Source organism: Engystomops pustulosus, chromosome 5, assembly GCF_040894005.1.
Source record: "Engystomops pustulosus chromosome 5, aEngPut4.maternal, whole genome shotgun sequence".
Taxonomy (NCBI): Eukaryota; Metazoa; Chordata; class Amphibia; order Anura; family Leptodactylidae; genus Engystomops; species Engystomops pustulosus.
In genome coordinates this window covers 9,009,849-9,032,473 of record NC_092415.1, presented here as the reverse complement: position 1 = coordinate 9,032,473, position 22,625 = coordinate 9,009,849, and the positions used below count along the sequence as shown (strand labels likewise).

General features: G+C 41.7%; 1 protein-coding gene across 1 annotated transcript in view; it reads right to left on the bottom strand.

Annotated features, from left to right (window-relative positions):
• COL22A1 (collagen type XXII alpha 1 chain) overlaps nt 1–22,625 on the bottom strand; it is a 315,022-nt gene that overhangs the window by 277,401 nt on the left and 14,996 nt on the right. The window contains exon 2 of the mRNA XM_072151139.1: nt 3,178–3,315. Within this exon, the coding sequence (XP_072007240.1) occupies nt 3,178–3,271 (94 nt within the window). The 5' untranslated portion in view covers nt 3,272–3,315. The remainder of the gene's footprint in view (nt 1–3,177; nt 3,316–22,625) is intronic.

Sequence of the window (22,625 nt, the reverse complement as noted above, 5' to 3'; positions counted from 1 at the left end):
GTAGTTATATTCCTGTACATAGGGGGCAGTATTATAGTAGTTATATTCCTGTACATAGGGGACAGTATTATAGTAGTTATATTCTTGTACATAAGGGGCAGTATTATAGTAGTTATATTCCTGTACATAGGGGGCAGTATTATAGTAGTTATATTCCTGTACATAGGGGCAGTATTATAGTAATTATATTCTTGTACATAGGGGGAGTATTATAGTAGTTATATTCTTGTACATAGGGGGCAGTATTATAGTAGTTATATTCTTGTACATAGGGGGCAGTATTATAGTAGTTATATTACTGTACATAGGGGGCAGTATTATAGTAGTTATATTCCTGTACATAGGGGGCTGTATTATAGTAGTTATATTCTTGTACATAGGGGGCAGTATTATAGTAGTTATATTACTGTACATAGGGGGCAGTATTATAGTAGTTATATTCCTGTACATAGGGGGCTGTATTATAGTAGTTATATTCTTGTACATAGGGGGCAGTATTATAGTAGTTATATTCTTTTACATAGGGGGCAGTATTATAGTAGTTATATTCTTGTACATAGGGTGCAGTATTATAGTAGTTATATTCTTGTACATAGGGGGCAGTATTATAGTAGTTATATTCTTGTACACAGGAGGCAGTATTATAGTAGTTATATTCTTGTACATAGGGGGCAGTATTATAGTAGTTATATTCCTGTACATAGGGGGCAGTATTATAGTAGTTATATTCCTGTACATAGGAGGCAGTATTATAGTAGTTATATTCTTGTACATAGGAGGCAGTATTATAGTAGTTATATTCTTGTACATAGGAGGCAGTATTATAGTAGTTATATTCTTGTACATAGGGGGCAGTATTATAGTAGTTATATTCTTGTACATAGGAGGCAGTATTATAGTAGTTATATTCTTGTACATAGGGGGCAGTATTATAGTAGTTATATTCTTGTACATAGGGGGCAGTATTATAATAGTTATATTCTTCTACATAGGGGGCAGTATTATAGTAGTTATATTCTTGTACATATGGGGCACTATTATAGTAGTTATATTCCTGTACATAGGGGGCAGTATTATAGTAGTTATATTCTTGTACATAGGGGGCAGTATTATAGTAGTTATATTCCTGTACATAGGGGCAGTATTATAGTAGTTAAATTCTTGTACATAGGGGGCAGTATTATAATAGTTATATTCTTGTACATAGGGGCAGTATTATAGTAGTTATATCCTTGTACATAGGGGGCAGTATTATAGTAGATATATATTTGTACATAGGGGGCAGTATTATAGTAGTTATATTCCTGTACATAGGGGGCAGTATTATAGTAGTTATATTCTTGTACATAGAGGGCAGTATTATAGTAGTTATATTCTTGTACATAGGGGGCAGTATTATAGTAGTTATATTCTTGTACATAGGGGCAGTATTATAGTAGTTATATTCTTGTACATAGGAGGCAGTATTATAGTAGTTATATTCTTGTACATAGGGGGCAGTATTATAGTAGTTATATTCCTGTACATAGGGGCAGTATTATAGTAGTTATATTCTTGTACATAGGGGGCAGTATTATAGTAGTTATATTCTTGTACATAGGAGGCAGTATTATAGTAGTTATATTCTTGTACATAGGAGGCAGTATTATAGTAGTTATATTCTTGTACATAGGGGGCAGTATTATAGTAGTTATATTCTTGTACATAGGAGGCAGTATTATAGTAGTTATATTCTTGTACATAGGAGGCAGTATTATAGTAGTTATATTCTTGTACATAGGGGGCAGTATTATAGTAGTTATATTCCTGTACATAGGGGCAGTATTATAGTAGTTATATTCTTGTACATAGGGGGCAGTATTATAGTAGTTATATTCTTGTACATAGGAGGCAGTATTATAGTAGTTATATTCTTGTACATAGGAGGCAGTATTATAGTAGTTATATTCTTGTACATAGGGGGCAGTATTATAGTAGTTATATTCTTGTACATAGGAGGCAGTATTATAGTAGTTATATTCTTGTACATAGGAGGCAGTATTATAGTAGTTATATTCTTGTACATAGGAGGCAGTATTATAATAGTTATATTCCTGTACATAGGGGGCAGTATTATAGTAGTTATATTCCTGTACATAGGGGGCAGTATGATAGTAGTTATATTCTTGTACATAGGAGGCAGTATTATAGTAGTTATATTCTTGTACATAGGTGCCATATTATAGTAGTCATATTCTTGTACATAGGGGGCAGTATTATAGTAGTTATATTCTTGTACATAGGGGGCAGTATTATAGTAGTTATATTCCTGTACATAGGGGGCAGTATTATAGTAGTTATATTCCTGTACATAGGGGGCAGTATTATAGTAGTTATATTCTTGTACATAGGGGGCAGTATTATAGTAGTAATATTCCTGTACATAGGGGGCAGTATTATAGTAGTTATATTCTTGTACATAGGGGGCAGTATTATAGTAGTTATAGTCTTGTACATAGGGGGCAGTATTATAGTAGTTATATTCTTGTACATAGGGGGGCAGTATTATAGTAGTTATATTCCTGTACATAGGGGGCAGTATTATAGTAGGTATATCCCTGTACATAGGGGGCAGTATTATAGTAGTTATATTCTTGTACATAGGGGGCAGTATTATAGTAGTTATATTCCTGTACATAGGGGGCAGTATTATAGTAGTTATATTCCTGTACATAGGGGGCAGTATTATAGTAGTTATATTCTTGTACATAGGGGGTAGTATTATAGTAGTTATATTCTTGTACATAGGGGGCAGTATTATAGTAGTTATATTCTTGTACATAGGGGGCAGTATTATAGTAGTTATATTCTTGTACATAGGGGGCAGTATTATAGTAGTTATATTCCTGTACATAGGGGGCAGTATTATAGTAGTTATATTCTTGTACATAGGGGGCAGTATTATAGTAGTAATATTCCTGTACATAGGGGGCAGTATTATAGTAGTTATATTCTTGTACATAGGGGGCAGTATTATAGTAGTAATATTTTTGTACATAGGAGGCAGTATTATCGATAGAGTGGGGAGGAATTTGATGACATAAGGTTTAACATTGCAGTGATTTTCGGGTTTCTTACTGTATCTGCCCTCAGACCTTTAGTCTTTGTATCAATCATTGAATGTATTAGAGAACTTACCAGCTCTCTGCGCCTGTGAGTGTCCTCCTCCAAAAACCAAAACCCAAATCACAAGTAGTAAAACAGGTATTCGGCATCCCATGCTGGTTCGCATTGTTCTGGCGACTCCTTAAAGACGCTCGGGTTCATTTAATTCACCTACATCAGAAGAATACAGAACAATATGTCAGAAGTTTCTACGACCAAGAGATGTTGAATTAGCCAAATGTTCATCCACCATCATCTTTCCTTCTGGCTGCCCATCAAGCCCTGATATGTTAGTAATGAATCACGATCCTAAAACTGGATGAACACTCTGCAGAAATATTGATTTACAATGAGAACGTTGTTAGGATTGGCCATAAATCTAATGTCCATTTAACTGTCCCCCTAACCTTGTGCATGTCACTCTCATCGTGTCTCTCCCTACCTCCATTGCTACTGTCCACCTCCCTGTAGGGCAAATAATACACAAAAAGAAAGCAAGAAGCCAGGAGAACTTATCTCCATTGACCACTGACTACCCATGGCACCGTCCTCCACAGTTAGGTGCCTGAGCAAGTGTTTGAAGACTAATCTGGTGCCTTCAAAGTTGTTCCTGTCTGACTTGACCTTTTTGCACTTCTTTCCCTACAGCATTTTTCCACCTTCCCTGACAGTACCTGAATCTTTCTACATGGATAAACTCTTGTCCTGTTCACAGCCCGTATCTAAGGGCCAGGGCCCAAACCTTCTAGGGGGCCAACAATCGCCGAAACAACCCACCATATTTTATACTGAGAAGGACCTTCTACCATGAAATCCTCATACATTTATCCCTGCTCTCCATACACATGTAGACCAGAGTCAAGGTCCTCCAAACTGCAGCTTGAAAGAAGGCAAAAGGGACACATCCTCCATTCCACAAGTAGCTTGATTCTAGTCCCAGATGTAGGAAGTGATTCCAGATTTGTAGGGGCCATAATATTCCTACAGCCCTGGACTCTTCTATTTGACCACTTGCTGATAATTACCATTGGCCTTTGCCCTGTCTTGGTCATATGCGTCAAACTCTTTAACTACTCCTGGGATCCAACTGATTTGGGAACATAATGGGGCCTATTTACTAAGGGTCTTGTAACGCATTTTCATCTGACTGTTTGCCATTTTTGGGATTTGCGCAGCTTTGAAAGGGGTTTGCACTGGGATTGTGTCGCACATGATCGCATTGTGGCGCAGCTGGCACTGCTTCCAAGCAACAGAAATCAAGGAGCGGCCGTTGAATGGAGCAGACTGAGCGCAGGATTTAACTTTAAAATTGTGTCACAAGACAATGCACTTACATGCACCAGGAAGAAGGTGAACTCCGGCAGAAATCCGCGGGGAAGTGACGGATGCAGGATATCGGGAGCACGATCTTAGTGAATCCTGGCAGAGTGCATTGGAGTCGGACAGGTAAGTAAATCTCCCCCAATGGGTCTACATCCTTTGAGCATTACATATCACCTCTAAACCCAGGCTCTACTGATATTTTTTAACGATATTGGGGTTCTTATTCCAAATTGGGTTCCAGTAAGACCAATAGACCAGGTGCCGTTAAATGCACCCATTGCCTCACTTGATGAAAATATCTATTAGATGTCTTCAAGAGAGAATTTTAGACATATTCTCTAAAGTTTGGAGCTGCTGGTCCAGCACCAGAACCATCAATCAGTTGACTTCTCCATGACCTGCCAGGCATCGTCCCAGGAGGAGCAGTAGGAGCACAGTTCTTGGCATCCATTTAGATGACTATCCATCTGTGTAATACCTGGAGGGTTTAATGTACAAAATAGGAGCCACTCTTACAGAATTACATAATCGCTCTCTGTTTGGGCATAATTGCAATTTTAAGTAATGGTCCCTTTTGATGTTCTTTTATTGCAAATGGACAATAATGATAGACATGAATTGCTGAGCTTCTACAATGAAGAGCAGTGACCCCTGGACATGAAATGTTACATTGAACTTGAGACCATTAAGGGGTCGTAAAACATCAAAATGATCAAAAAAGGCAATCAGTGTATCTAAGTCACACTCCATGCATTCCCAAATTTTATCATCCATGATATATATACCGTAGGTATATTGAGCTCATCTTCAAAGCAAGTCTTGTCCTCAGAAGATCTCACTTTTATTTGAATGTTGAAAGTAGACCCCCGGAAGTTATGTGAGACCGGTCTCATGTAACACATCCAAAATAGTAGCCACATTTTACAATGTCCTAATCACCCACGTCAAAGGCAAGCACCTCGTAAATCACAGCGGACAACGAGAGTCATGTCTACCAACAATACAGTGGCTTTGAATTGGTCATCATGAGCTCAATAACATCCTTCAATACATCATGACATCCTAAAATAGACCTACAGCAAAGTTGCCAAAGTATCTGAATGGGTTCCTTACTGAACTCGAAGTAGTCCAAAGTAGTCAATCTCTGTCAATATGTTCTAGAAGGGCATTGGAACGTCGTAAAGGGAAGCCCAAGTCATGACCTCATCCAGGCTGGAATAGGAGGCCATTGGAAGAGCAGCTGATCCATGTAGTGCATAGTTGGTCTTCCCAAGGACATTGCATTTGAGGATACAAGGAAAAGAACCTAAAAGACTAAGCTGACAACAGGTGCGACCACCTTTGAAAGAGTTATTTTGATCCTCTTTGGATTTTTTTTTTTACAGTAACCCGACTTCAATCAGATCAAGTGTCCACCAAGGACTTCCGCAAAGTTCACGTTGGTCAGCATTCTGAATTGGGCAAACCATATCTTTAAGTAAATGGCCACCAGATTTTCTGACTACTCTATGAAGACTTCCTATTTGGTAGTCTGAGACACCCATGCTTTTGGATGGACCGTCCATGCCTAAAGTAATTTGCAGACCTCCTCCTGTATGGTTTTGGATGGATCAGTTGAGCTCAGTGTACATAGATTAGCCTGAGATGTCACCTACTTCTGGTTGGTGCTCTACCAAGAACAATAAGCATAGAGTAGTCCAAGAACCTCATCCTGAACTTGGCTGGTCTAGTTGAGCTGGCAGAGAGTAGTCCACTATGTGATAGAACAGAAAATGATGATTCATAGAATAGTTTGAGACTGTAAACCAACTTAGCATGCTGTGCGTAGAGTAGTCTGGATGACTGAGGCGGCCATCTTGATCTTGGATAGACCAGCTAAACACAAGGGGCATAGAGTAGTCTACGACGCTCATCCCTGACCCTTGTGGACAAGCCAAGTACAGTGTACATACAGTTGTCTGAGACGCTCCCTCTTACTCATGCATGAACCAGACAATGCGCGTTGTGTAGTCTGTGACACCCCCCCCCCCCTCCCCATTGAATTCAGGCGGATCAGCCAACATCAGGAGGGAGTGTCCCAGACTACCAAAGAACTGTTTGTAGGAGAAGTTGATAATGATGAGAGACCGGGGAATCAGAAAAAACACATAAACAATAAAATAGAGGATTTTGTATCTTGAAATATGTTACAACCACTTGCAAAATGTAAACTTCCTTTACATTGGATTCAATTGCTAGGTAAGACCATATGAAAGAAATGAGGTTCTGCACTGATTTTAAGGGTTAATAACTGTTGAAATCAGCAATGACCCTCAGAGAACTCCAGCTGCAAGGGTTCAGTTTACCTGCAGCGCCTCCGCAGGACACACGTGGCATTACACTGGGTACATTGAGATTTACAGACTGGGTCCTCCAAAGTAAAAGATACTCTCTGGACTGTTATCCAATCTCATTGATACATGAGGGTCTCCTCTAGCAAATAACTAAGTGTTGGGTAAAGATAGTTTGTAAATCACAAAATATCTCAGGTCATAAAAGGTTTTAGCAAAGACAATTGCAGATTTTTCTAGCCTATAGGTTGTTAATACGACAGTTGGTGGCACCAGATTAGGAAACATCACTGACTCCTGACACAGAAACAGGTGGCCAATAAAGAGTCTTTGTCAGGAGCTGGAGGACTGAGGCTCTCAGTAAAATCTTTGTATTCTAGGTGCCCGGAGGACATCAGAGTAACGACCCGGACCAGGAGACACCTGCCCCACTGGAGGGTAATAGAGGGGAGGCTAAAATTACTGATGTCTGGTACACGAGAGGTCAATCCCAATGGTGACCTCACATGGAGGTGATGACCAGAAAATACACATGACCAAGGGGGAGGGGCGAAGAATAACTGATTCTCTGTTACACACTCTGGGAATAGTAACAACGTAAGGTAAGATTGTAGTAGAGATCAGCGATGGTGGAGAATAATCCAGTGGTGTGACCTTACAAGCCCACAATGAGCCACCATTGTTCTGTGAGGGCATTACATGAAGAATGCGGAAAGCTCAGAGAATTATAGTCAGAACCGTTCACTTCCGACACAGCACTACTACTCCTATCCTGTATATATGTGCACAGTACTACTACTCCTATCCTGTATATATGTGCACAGTACTACTACTCCTATCCTGTATATATGTGCACAGCACTACTACTCCTATCCTGTATATATGTGCACAGTACTACTACTCCTATCCTGTATATATGTGCACAGTACTACTACTCCTATCCTGTATATATGTGCAGAGCACTACTACTCCTATCCTGTATGTATGTGCACAGTACTACTCCTCCTATCCTGTATATATGGGCACAGCACAGCACTACTACTCCTATCCTGTATATATGGGCACAGCACAGCACTACTACTCCTATCCTGTATATATGGGCACAGCACAGCACTACTACTCCTATCCTGTATATATGGGCACAGCACAGTACTACTACTCCTATCCTGTATATATACACACAGCACAGTACTACTACTCCTATCCTGTATATATGGGCAGAGCACAGTACTACTCCTCCTATCCTGTATATATGGGCACAGCACAGTACTACTACTCCTATCCTGTATATATTGGTACAGCACAGTACTACTACTCCTATCCTGTATATATGTGCACAGTACTACTACTCCTATCCTGTATATATGTGCACAGTACTACTACTCCTATCCCGTATATATGGGCACAGTACTACTACTCCTATCCTGTATATATGGGCACAGCACAGTACTACTACTCCTATCCTGCATATATGGGCACAGCACAGTACTACTACTCCTATCCTGCATATATGGGCACAGCACAGTACTACTACTCCTATCCTGTATATATGGGGACAGCACAGTACTACTACTCCTATCCTGTATATATGGGCACAGCACAATACTACTACTCCTATCCTGCATATATGGGCACAGCACAGTACTACTACTCCTATCCTGTATATATGGGGACAGCACAGTACTACTACTCCTATCCTGTATATATGGGCACAGCACAATACTACTACTCCTATCCTGTATGTATGTGCACAGTACTACTACTCCTATCCTGTATATATGGACACAGTACTGTACTACTACTCCTATCCTGTATATATGGACACAGTACTGTACTACTACTCCTATCCTGCATATATGGGCACAGCACAGTACTACTACTCCTATCCTGCATATATGGGCACAGCACAGTACTACTACTCCTATCCTGTATATATGTGCACAGTACTACTACTCCTATCCTGTATGTATGTGCACAGTACTACTACTCCTATCCTGTATATATGGACACAGCACAGTACTACTACTCCTATCCTGTATATATGTGCACAGTACTACTACTCCTATCCTGTATATATGGGCACAACACAGCACTACTACTCCAATCCTGTGTATGAGGGCACAGCACAGTACTACTACTCCTATCCTGTATATATAGGTACAGCACAGTACTACTACTCCTTTTCTGTATATATAGGTACAGCACAGTACTACTACTCCTATCCTGTATATATCGGTACAGTACAGTACTACTACTCCTATCCTGTATATATAGGTACAGTACAGTACTTCTCCTCTTATCATATATATATATATATATATATATATATATATATATATATATATAGGAACCGTACAGTACTACTACTCCTATCCTGTATATATGGGCACAGCACAGTACTACTACTCCTATCCTGTATATATGGGCACAGCACAGTACTACTACTTCTATCCTGTATATATGGACACAGAACAGTACTACTACTCCTATCCTGTATATATGGACACAGCACAGTACTACTACTCCTATGCTGTATATATGGACACAGCACAGTACTACTACTCCTATCCTGTATATATGGGAACAGCACAGTACTACTACTCCTATCCTGTATATATGAGCACAGCACAGTACTACTATTCCTATCCTGTATATATGGACACAGTACTACTACTCCTATCGTGTATATATGGGCACAGCACAGTACTACTCCTATACTGTATATATAGGCACAGTACTACTACTCCTATCATGTATATATGGGCACAGTTCTACTACTCCTATCCTGTATATATGGGCACAGCACAGTACTACTACTCATATCCTGTATATAAGGGCACAGCACAGTACTACTACTCCTATCCTGTATATATGGGTACAGCACAGTACTACTACTCCTATCCTGTCTATATAGGCACAGCACTACTACTCCTATCCTGTATATATGGGCACAGCACAGCACTACTACTCCTATCCTGTATATATGGGCACAGCACAGTACTACTACTCCTATCCTGTATATATGAGCACAGCACAGTACTACTACTCCTATCCTATATATATGGGCACAGCACAGTACTACTACTCCTATCCTGCATATATGGGCACAGCACAGTACTACTACTCCTATCCTGTATATATGGGCACAGCACAGTACTACTACTCCTATCCTGTATATATAGGCACAGCACAGTACTACTACTCCTATCCTGTATATACGGGCACATCACAGTACTACTACTCCTATCCTGTATATATAGGCACAGCACAGTGCTACTACTCCTATCCTGTATATATGGGCACAGCACAGTACTACTACTCCTATCCTGTATATATGGGCACAGCACAGTACTATTACTCCTATCCTGTATATATGGGTACAGCACAGTACTACTACTCCTATCCTGTATATATGGCACAGCACAGTACTACTACTCCTATCCTGTATATATGGGCACAGAACAGTACTACTACTCCTATCCTGTATATATGAGCACAGCACAGTACTACTACTCCTATCCTGTATATATGGGCACAGCACAGTACTACTACTCCTATCCTGTATATATGGGCACAGCACAGTACTACTACTTCTATCCTGTCTATATAGGCACAGTACTACTATTCCTATCGTGTATATATATGCCTAGTACTACTACTCCTATCCTGTATAAATAGGCACAGTACTACTACTCCTATCCTGTATATAATGAAACTATGGTACATGTGCCGACTCCTCGTCTTCTCTTAGTGATCAGAATAAGGACCAGGAATCTTGGGGTTAAGTTGATGTAACTCAATTATTACACAAATATTTAACGAAGAAGATTCTTAATCTTTATAATCTCTCTGTAGATTTTGCTAAACTTCCACAGAATCTCCTCTAATTCCTCCTGGGCCTTAACATTTGAGAAGAACTCCAGAACCTGATCCTGGAGGGGTCTCATTACCCTGGAGCCGCTGATAGGTGATACCCCAGAACAAGAGGCCATTGTCCCCCTCTCCTCCTGCGCCGGCTCTAGATTCGCATCAAAACAGGAAATAATCTCAGGATTTGGGGGATTTTCATGTTCAAAAATCAAACCCATTGTTGTGTGTGTCAGGATTGATACAATGTTTGCTACAATGTGTCAGGCTGCGCAGGGATCACAATCCGCCTTTGTTGTCAGTGCCGGATCGTTGTTTCATGTCTGAACACGAGCGAAGCCTGAAGATACAACTTCATGGTGTCCTTACACATAGACAATCCATTACATCCAGAGACATGGAGACAGTCAGGAGGAATGGAAACAATAGTAATCGCGGATCCTGATACATATTCAGCACAACCTGGATATGTGCTCTATTTATCAGGGGGTGATAAGGGGTTCTCAGACCTTTGTGCCGCTTATCCCTGGATCATCTTCCAGCTTTTTCAGCTCCTACTTCCCTAGACACATAATAAGACTTGGATTTACCCTTTGGATATCAGATTCTATCCTCAGTATCGAGATGGAAGGGGTTCCTCCAACCAACACCCCCCAAAATCAGCTTACAGTGCCGATCTCTTTATAGTGGACACACCAGGTTACTACGGATCATCTTCTATTAACTTGTGTAGGAGTCTAGCTGCAGTGACTCTGTTCTGCCACTACATAGAGGAGAGCGCTGTCTGCTTTCTGTTCAATTCTCTGCTACAAAATCTTTTTGATTTATCAGTGTCAGACCCTCTGCATCAATCTGATATTGATGACCTATCAGTAAGATAGATCATTCATATATATATATATAGGCTGGAAACCCCCTTTAATTCTGTGTATTATACTCTGTATTACACCTACTCACCTAAGCTGAGTCAATCGCTGAACAAACCTCCTAAGGTCCTGCACTCTTCCCTAGAGCGCCACCACAGGTGAAATAGGGCATAGCACAGGGAACATTCATACTGAAAATATGCAAATACGTTTTCCTATATGGAACAAGGAAATCACGGTCTCTTTTGCTACAGAGAACTCTTACTCCCCGACCCTAGTCAAAAGCTTCAGACTCAGTTCCCTACACTGTACTGAAGAGACCCAAATAGGTTGAAACACTGCAGTCTATATTTGGGAATCTGTTCCTTCTGGAATAGATCTACTGGTTTGGCTTAATCCCACATCGTGTCCTTAGGCTTCCTGAAAGTCATGCTTGATGGTAAGGGGGCTGCTTTACAAGGCAGCAAAATAGGCGTGGTCTTTCTTATCCCATCTAGCTCTTAAAAACTTATGTGCAGAATTCATACAGGACACAAACTCTATATCAGGAGGGATTCTTTTTTGCCGATCTCAATAATCCGAAAGTCTATGCCAATATGGCCGCCCCTGGAGAAGCTTTACAGATAGACATTACAAGGCTATTTCGTAACAATTAACACTGATCATATGTATAACCAGCCCCTCCCGCGGATGCAGGTTTTTCGTAAAAATTGAAAAAAAAAATTATGCTCAACTCTCGAGATGGACCTGAACTACTCCAGCAACTGCTCTCAGTTTCTGAGGATTCTAATTTCAGTGGAGCAGAAGTGATGACATCTTAGCCAATCCTGAGCCCACACTCATGTATCCTTCATACAGATGTAACTGCTGAGGTTGGTGATTGGCTCAGTGATAACAAGATGGCAGCACTTCTGATGGATAAAAGCTCCAAGACCAAGAGCCACCACTGGAGTGGTGAAACCAAAGGTCTGACAGATCTGGGATGCACAAATGTCAGGCTTCTGGGGTAGTGAACCCCCTGGACCACCGCGGACAATGACACAAGCTGACACCTGGGACCGGAATTTAAGTGGCACCCGGTCTTCACCAGAACCCGCCACAAAGCGGGTTGGCCTTGCTGTGGCTTGGTGGTGCACAGGCATGACTTGTCCGCAGGGGCAGCCAAGGTCGAGGTACAGAATCAGCAGGCAATCTCATGGTTGGGGACAGGAAGAAGGTCAAGACAGGCTGCAACGGTTAAAGGTCAGTGACGGAGCAAGAAGTCAGAGCTGGCAGCAAAGGAGCAGAGTCGGGAACGGGTCCTCGGTCACAACCGGAGGTCAACACACAGGTCTCAGAACACAGCTTTCTCGATGGCATATAGTGCAAAGATCCGGTGGGGAATGCTGGGAGAAACCGGCTTAAATGGAATCCCGGGAAGTGGCGAGGGACGGGAGCAGGAATGTGGAGAGGTAAGTGAGGTCGGGAAGGGCCGCTGCCACGGAGAGGGGCATGGGTGCACCTGCGATCCGAGATGTGGATCGTAGGGGCACCTGTGACAACAAAGAAGATTCCACAGAAATCCATGCAGGATTACTATGTAATCTCTAAACCTCAAACATCTCAGACTCCACCATCCATGGATGGAATCCTCAAAAATAAGTGAAGGTAAAGTGACCATAGAGCAGCCCCTGGAGAGCAGACAGAAGCTAAAGTGGCCATCAAAGGGTTTGTCATGGGCACCGCCCCCTCTTAATGGAGTGGTGTATATCAATGTATATTATTGTACTGTATATTAATGTTTTGACTCAGTTCTTTCCAAAATGACCAATTTAGAGCAAACCGCGTTCACAAAAAAACGAGTAACGTGTTCTCGTCTACCACCACCGAAATATTACTCAAAAATACAGATGAAAATTGAACAAGAATCCAACAATTTCCATAGAGTTAAATAGAGGTTAAGGGCAATTTCCTATCTCCAAAGATGATTTTCTTGCTTAAATGTGACCTCCGAGGGGTTAATAACGATCCGATCACATACATAAGAACACTTGACAAGTGTAAGGAAAGAAGCCGGAGTAAGAACGCAATCTATGTGCCCCCTGCACCTGCTGCTCTGTAAAGTGCCTCCTCCGACCTGACAACAATCACAACATTCACCAAAAAGCACAATACCAAAGAGAACATAAAAGCCGCTCCCGCCCCATCGCTCCGTAACAAGGACGTGAATGGAAGTACGGAGCAATAGACTCTCCGGATCAATACAGAATACGCCGCACTAAAGCTCAGCAGGGCTCATCTATAGATTGTTATTAAGAGCGCTCCGAGTCGGAGGAGAGAACCTTCCAAAGACTCGTTACAGAGCAAAGAAAAGCAACTTTTGTTCTGTGTCAGTAAATTCTACTAATATTAAATAGATTTCATAGGGTCAAAGGGGAGGGTCTCCAATCATATAGATTATTGTATCATTGAATTGAAAATTGTTCCCACGTATTTTGAGTTATTTCACAATATTTTAGGTGGTGGGGGGTTCACCCATATCAGGTCACGTTAATAGTGGAACCATTGTAGAAACCATGGCCGATTGGCGGATGGGCCGATTGGGCGGATGAAGGACCTCACATTGATTTGGGCCATTGAGGATGTAAATCAATATGGAGGAACCTGTTGCAGAAACCGTGGTGGGCAGGTGGCTTCATGTTCATTTGGCCCATTGAAGAGGTTAATCAATGTGCAAAACCCTACAAGGATCTCCTGCAGAAACCAGTAAAATTGGTTAAATTTGGGGTAACAAAATGCCTCAAGATACATTGGGGCACATTTACTAAGGGTCCGCAGCCGCGAATCCGTCGGGTTTTTCCCGAATATTTCCACTTTGCACTGTATTTCACGGGATTGTGGTGCAAGGATTCGGAAAAAACGCAGAATTTAAAAAGCCATTTGTGTCGCAAGATCAAGCACTCACATACACCAGAAAAAAGCAGGTGAACTTCGGCGGACCTCGGCGCAGCAGCGACACCTGGTGAATATCGGCGCACGGACCTTAGTGAATCCCGGCAGCACCCGAATCAGCGTCGGAGAACCCGCCGCTGGATCGCGTCTGGACCGGGTAAGTAAATGTGCCCCATTATTTTTCAAAAACAGCTTAAAGGAAGAGTCTAAGTAGTAAGTCTCAGTCTCAACAGTGGTGCATGCCTCCCAGGACTGTTAATCTCCTCACCTCTCTACACAGAGATATCTTTGTGGCTCTGATGAAGAAGATTGCCATTGAGGCTTTTAGGCAAAGAGAATCCTCATTCTATTGATAGGATGGCACAGTATGTTGCTGCCTCTGATCCCCAGGATCCTGAGACTTATTGTAAATGTATGGTAACTGTAATAGTTACCGGTATCTCAGGAGCAGTGGGAGAGTGCTGAGAGGAGACTGTCCCCAACATAAATTGGAAAAAGAGCAGTGTGAGAGCGCTGAGAAGTGACTGTCCCCGCAATACAGTAAGGAGGAGAAGCAGTGGGAGAGTGCTGAGAGGAGACTGTCCCCAACATAGGAAGACGAGCAGCGAGAGAGCGCTGAGAAGTAACTGGCCCCGAAACACAGAAAGGAGGAGGAGCAGTGGGAGAGTGCTGAAATGACACTGTCCCCGGCATAGATAGGAGAAGGGGCTGTGTGAGAGCGCTGAGAAGTGACTGTCCATTGACACAGATAAGAGGAGGAGCAATGCGAAAATGCTGAGTGGAGACTGTCCCACAATACAGAAAGGAGGAGCAGTAGTGTGAGAGCACTGAGGGGAGACTGTCCCTCGACACAGATCACAAGAGGAGTAGTGTTAGAGTGCTGAGAGGTGACTGTCCCTCAACACAGATAGGAGGAGGAGCAGTATGAGAGCACTGAGAGGTGACTGTCCCTTGACACAGATAGCAGGAGGAGCAGTGTGAGAGTGCTGAGAAGTGACTGTCTCTCAACGCAGATAGGAGGAGGAACAATGTAAGAGTGCTAATGGGTGACTGTCCCCCAACACAGAAAGGAGGAGCAGTGTGAGAGTGATGAGAAGTGAAGGTCCCCCAACACAAAAAGGAGGAGGAACAGTGTGAGAGTGCTGAGAGGAGACTGTCCCCGACATAGATAGGAAGAGGAACAGTGTGAGAGCGCTGAGAGGTGACCTATCCCTCAACACAGAAAGGAGGAGCAGCAGTGTGAGAGTGCTGAGTGGAGACTGTCCCCCAACACAGGAGCAGTGTGAGAGTGTTGAGAGGTGAGTGTCCCTCAACACAGATAGGAGGAGGAGTAGTGTGAGAGTGCTTAGAGGTGACTGTCCCCCAATACAGATAGGAGGAGCAGTGTGAGAGTGCTTAGAGGAGACTGTTCCTGACATAGATAGGAAGATAAGCAGTGTGAGAGTGCTAAGAAGAGCATGTCTCCCAACATAGATAGAAGGAAGAGCATTTGGCCCTACCTTTAAAGAAGAGGCAAAAATATTCATATAAGGTGTGAACAATTGTTAATAACGTCATACTAGCATAATATTCATATAGCAGAATAGCCACAACCTGGAACGTCCAGGGACCTGTGCACAGACCTAGTCCACCTAGTCCACCCCTAAAGACCACAATATATGGTCCAGCTTATGCAAACTCTGCTGGGACTATCCCTGAACATTATCCCTGAACCCTTTAATGTTCAGAGACAGTCCCAGCAGAGTTTGCATAAGCTGGACCATAAATTGTGGTCCATTTTCAGCAAATAATTGATATTGTATGAGGGAAAGTTCTACAATTTTCCAATATACTTTTTGTATGTGTTCCTCATGGTTTTCTGGATCTCTGCTTGCTGTCCTGCTATAGAAAGCTTCTATGTTTACCTCCAGTGGATTGGTGAGTGGCAAGGCTGAAGAATCCACATCAACGGCGCGTCATCACTTGGAAGGCTCTTTTTTGTTATTATTGGTAAAAGGAACTATGCGTTTCGGCGCTGTACTAGCGCCTTCGTCAGGTTTTGAACCTGACGAAGGCGCTAGTACAGCGCCGAAACGCGTAGTTCCTTTTACCAATAATAACAAAAAAGAGCCTTCCAAGTGATGACGCGCCGTTGATGTGGATTCTTCAGCCTTGCCACTCACCTGTTTCAGCCGCGGGATAGAACATCGGACGCCTAATCCTCGTGGACCCACAGGCAGCGCATCACATCAATATACTACATGCTAGGCTACAAGATAGCCGCAAGGTGAGCACCACATAACAGTCTTTTATACCACTGTTATTCTAATACTACACCTGAGTCGCGCACTTTGGTTCTCTCCCTCTTTTCTCTGATTCAGTGAATCGGTCCACCCTCTGTCTACCTCCAGTGGATTGAAATCTGTCCCTGGTCATATGATGGAGGTGCAGGTGCATGACCCATCATTATACTGAGAGTAATCAGTGACATGTTATAATAACCTGCATGGCCGTCACAAGAACAGGGACACATTTCTATCCATTGGAAGTAAACAAAGAAGCTTTACATATAGTATATTGGAAAATTGTAGATCTTTTATAATAAAGAAACAATATCATTTATTTGCTGAAAATGGACAACCCCTTTAAGGACTATCCTGGTAAATTTGGGAAAGTTGTGGCGCACATCATATCCTATTCCTCCAGTTTCTCCTTAGTCTTCTTACACTTCATACATCCATGTTATTATCCTGACACTCGGCCGTGTCTGATATTACATGGATTATAATGTGGGAAACACAATCTCTGCCCTGAGGGAAGAAGAGCGGGAGTATCACTATGTGACTTTCTATATGACATAATTATACATTGTAACTGATGACGGGATTCTACTTAAAGACAAGTAGCGCGTTCTGTCCTATAGATCTACACGTTTATACTATAGAGACTATTACACCTCCTGGGCTACAAAGGTCAAAGCTGTCACTGAACTATTACTTGGATGTGTTTGATTTCTCACATGAAGCCTCAATAATTATTTTTTTTATATATTTTTATTATACTGCCATCATCTGTGCAGCACAATGGGGCACATTTACTTACCCGGTCCATTCGCGATCCCGCGGTGCGTTCTGCAACGTTGGTTCAGAGCTTGCCCGGATTCACTAAGATCGTGCGCCGGATGTCCACTAGGTGTCGCTGCTGCGCTGAAGTCCGCCGGAGTTCACCTTCTCCGTCCTGGTTTATGTGAGTGCTATTCTTGCGGTTCCACGGTTTTTCCGATTCCGTCCGGTTTTCCGACAGCCATGCCCCCCGACATTACCTTGCACCCTGACAGAATCCTCTGTGTAGTCCCAGAGGGTTGGGCTTTGGTTTAGATGCATTTAAAAAAAACAAGACACATCTTGTCTTTGCTGAGCACTCCTCAGCTCTGGACCCCCACCTTTGTGCTTCTGTACAGCTCCTCCCTCCTGCTTCTTCACTCACAGGAACAAAGCTCACAGCCTGGTGAGCTGACATCAGTAGGGGAGGGAGGAGTTTTACAGGAGCACCAAGGTGGGGGCTGAGAGCTGAGGAGTGTGCCGCAAAAAGGTGGGGGCTGAGAGCTGAGGAGTGTGCAGCCCAAAGTTGGGGCTAAGAGCTGAGGAGTGAGCAGCACAAAGTGGGGGCTGAGGGCTTAGCAGTCTGTAGCACAGATCTTGTTCTTTGAAATACAGCCAAACCAAAGCCCAACCCTTGGGACTACACAGAGGATTCTGTCAGGTTGTAAGGTAAGTTAAAACACACAATTATATTGTAATGCAAAAGCACATGTGCACTGCAGGTGTAATGGGCTTCTGCAACCTGTCTTTAGTGAAAATGAGGTCCCTAGTGACAGGTTCCCTTTAATGTCTTTAAAGGCCCCATTTCCATAAAAGTTACAACCAAGGAAGAACTTATGGATACCAGAATGTAAAGATGTCCCCGGGGATAAGGCGCAGAGATGTAAACACTTAAATTAGCCCAAATTTGATTGCAAACTCAAATTTATCAAGAATCAAATTGAATACAGTATCACCACATGTTAACAAAACCTTGACAGGCTGCAATTCATAAAACAACCACTAGTGGCCACACAGAAACTCATAGAGGAGATCACTTTGTGACAATGTTGCAAATACATTTCATCTACTCGCCTGGTGACTTCTGGACATGTCCAGCCAATAGTAAAGGTAAGGGGGGGTAAGGTGGGAGTAAAGGGGAGGTGGGGGAACCCTGTAGACAATTTTTCATGAAATTTTTGAAATTTTTTTGAAATCGATTCTATCACTTTCTATAGAAACTCCTGTTGAGGGACCTGTCTCCTCAGGTAAAGATTTAGTCCTGCATCTAATAAGTCGTCCCCAAAAAAACGATATTAAAAGGATTGTTCCAGCAATGACTTTAAGGCATCATGGAGGGTCCGGGGATTGGGTCTTGTACAAATTGGTCCTAAGTTTTAATTAAAAACCAGCGACGACAGATTCTTCTAAGAGCTGGATTTCCGTGACAATAGCAAAGACTAATTTCTCAAAAAGTTGTAAAACAAGAAGTGTATGAGCCGTCAGGGAGGGTGATGATGGTTATCAGGACGTGCCGGCACACGCTCCCCATACTTAGCATACATCTTCATGTACAGACTATAGGTATGCGCTGCCCCGTGGTGCTGACGTTATGACGTACTCAGATTCTATGGATCCTTTCAGAATATTATTATGTCATTGTGGTGGTGGAGGGACGGGGGATGCGGGAACACTACTAATGTTTATCTCATTCCAACCCGCATCATCCTTCCTCCAGGGCACCCATAATCCTACCCCCATCAATAGGATCGGGTGATCCCACCGACAGCCCAGTCACTACAATCATAAAACACTACAATCATATCGACCTTCTGAACTAGTGGGGAGAGAGCTGAGGAATGTCAACTAAAGGAAAATACATGAAAACAGAAAATAAGTGAAATAAAAATACATAAAAACAGAAAATAAGTGAAATAAAAATACAGAAAACAGAAAATAAGTGAAATAAAAATACATAAAAACAGAAAATAAGCGAAATAAAAATACATAAAACAGAAAATAAGTGAAATAAAAATACACGAAACAGAAAATAAGTGAAATAAAAATACATAAAAACAGAAAATAAGTGAAATAAAAATACACGAAACAGAAAATAAGTGAAATAAAAATACATAAAAACAGAAAATAAGTGAAAAAGTACAAAAAAATATACCGGTAGTTACAATTTAAAAAAAAAATAAATACATAAAAACAGAAAATAAGCGATAAGTGAAAGTAAAAAAAAAAAGAACAAAAAAATATACCGGTAGTTACAATTTGAAAAAAAATTAAAGCATAAAATAGAAAAAGATATAAAATATTTACAGGCAGCCCCCGGGTTATGTACAGGATCGGTTCTTTTGGTTTGTTCTGAAAGTTAAATTTTATCATTTTTAAAAATAAAGAACTGGAATATTTTATATAATTGTAGCTCCAGGAAAAATATTTTTTTGTCAAAATCACAATTGGAGTTTCAAAATTTTGGGAAAAAGGATTATCAATAAACCTTATTACAGACACCTTACAGCTGATCATTGCCGCTGGGGACTAATGTAAAGCATCCAGAGAGGTCACCAGAGGTCACAGTGGGCAGAGAGGATTGTCTGCAAGTCAGGTGTTTGTAAGTCGGGTGTCTGTAAATCAGGTGTCTGTAAGAGTCGGGTGTCTGTAAGTCGGGTGTTTGTAATTCAGGTGTCTGTAAGTCGGGTGTCCTTATGACTTAAGTCGGGGACCGGCTGTACATACAAAAATGGCTACCAATTGAATTTTAGAAATAGACAAAAAAAAAGACATAAATAAAGTATAAATATATATATATATGAACAAAATAAATATTATTTCATGCAAGAAAAAAAGAAAATGAAAACAAAAGAAGAAGGGTGTAAAAAATTATTGGATTCAAAAGCAGACAAAATCAAAAAGATAAAATGAGAAGTAAAAGGAATGTATTAAAAGTAAGAGCATAAAATGGAGGAAAATATAGAATATATAGACAGATCATTAAAAAAATACAAATAATATACCCCCTTAGAGGGGGACTTTACAAGAAACTTACCCATAGATCCAGGCACTGTGACTGTGTTATATTTGTTATCCACAGCCTCCTTCCAACTAAAATCAACTTTTAAAGTTATGCTGATGAGCCAGAAGTGCTCCTGGAGGTGTTTCCAGATCCCCTCCATGCTGCTGCAGCTTCACAAGCTGTTACACTGTCTTCCACTAAGATAATTTCATATTTATGGCCTCCAGTATCATCATCCCTGGTGGAGGTCCTGGGTAGGGCATCATCCCATTTCCAGGGTGCGGACAGATATTTGATGTTAGAGACGCCTCTAAGGGTTAACTTTCAGCTCAGGGTCTTTAACCCAATGTTATCCATCCTCCGTTTTCCATATTCCGCTCATTTCTCATCAATTATGACCCCCGGATCTATTCATATGGCAGCGAGAAGAATGATGGCGGATGCGCGGTCCTGCTAATTGATCGCGCCATTGTTCTAGCGGTAATGAAGATTAACAGACGGGGGGTGGGGGGGCGCCATCCTTCTTCTTAAACACTTTTAATTAAAAAATCCCATCATTCATTATTTGCTCTGCAGAAATTCTCACGACAGAAGGAAAATCATCGTCCGTCATCTGGCGGAGCCGCGGATGGAGATGTTAGAATCCGCTCAATCCCCTTCATTCGCAACACATGTATCAATCCGTCTCCATTTGGCGGAGTTCTCGTGCCGCTCCATCGTTCACCGGGTAATGAACGACTAATAAAGTTGTTTTTGAAGTAATCGCTAATCATGGACATTAATTATCCTGGGCGTGTAAACTTATGCAATAGTCAACCCCACCAGGCAGCGGCCATCAATTTGCTTGGCCATTTAGGGGGTCAGTCAAGACACTCAACGACCTCCCCTGCTCTTTGCATGGGTTGTCTGCTCACAAATGTTAAGGGAGTGCGTAGAATTAGGAATAATATAATGAACTTTATAAGCTGAAATCCCTTTAAGAGTAAACTTAAAGAGAACCTGTCATCAGGTTTTACCCCACTAAACTAACACCCACTTCAGGTAGGGGGATGATAAGAATTCCTTCTTCTATGTGAAATATCACCCATTTACCTATGAAAAAACAGGGAAATCAAAGTCAGGAAAATATGACTCGTCTCACCTCATTTTCACATGCGACGAGTCAAGTTTAGCGGTTGCAGGAGGAGTGTCACTTCAAAAACCCCTATCTTGTGTTCCATAGCACCTAGAAACTGCTGCTGTCCTAAAGATAGGAATCTCATCTTTTAGATCACATCAGACTTGTGGTTCTAAGAGCTACCGACCATAATCCCATAAATACTGGGAATCCGTACAATATCCGTCCTCAAGAGATGGTTCATCACTATAAGAGCTGTGCATTTATGACTCTGTAACATCTGGAGCTAAGAATACTAAAAATAGTGAACATGTAGAATAATTCCCTTAAATGGAACCTGACACCAGGTTTTACCAAACTACTTGTAGCCTCAGGCACAGTATGAAATGTCACTTCTAGAATTCCTTCCTATGTGACATATCACCCGTTATTATATAAAATAAAATCTCTTCAATTTCAGGCAAATATGACAGTCAGGAAAATTTGACTCGTCTCATTCTCCCATTTTACATGGTGTTTTATTAAAGATAAGAATCTCATCTTACAGATCCAGCTACGGCTTTATGAGCTACAGAATTAGAGATACGGGTATCTAAAGATGCATCTGAAATGAAAGTTGCAGCTAAAGATCCAGTTCCAACTTATATTTTAACTTCCTGAAAAAAAGAGATTCTTATCTTTAATATGAAACAAGCAGCATGTTCCTAGGTGCTACAGAACAGGAGATAGAGGCTTCTAAAGTGACACTACCCCTGCAACCTGCAAACACTAAACATGACTCATCTCATTTAAAAGAAGAGTCATTTTTTTTTACTTTGGGAGAGATTTTATATAGGTAAAGGGCTGAGATCCCGCATAAAAGAGGGACCTGAGGTGGAAGGAGATAAATGAGGTAAAACCTGGTAATCCAAAAATGATGAGCAAACTAATAGACACTCAGCAGGACTAGGAGCTCAAGTAAAATAC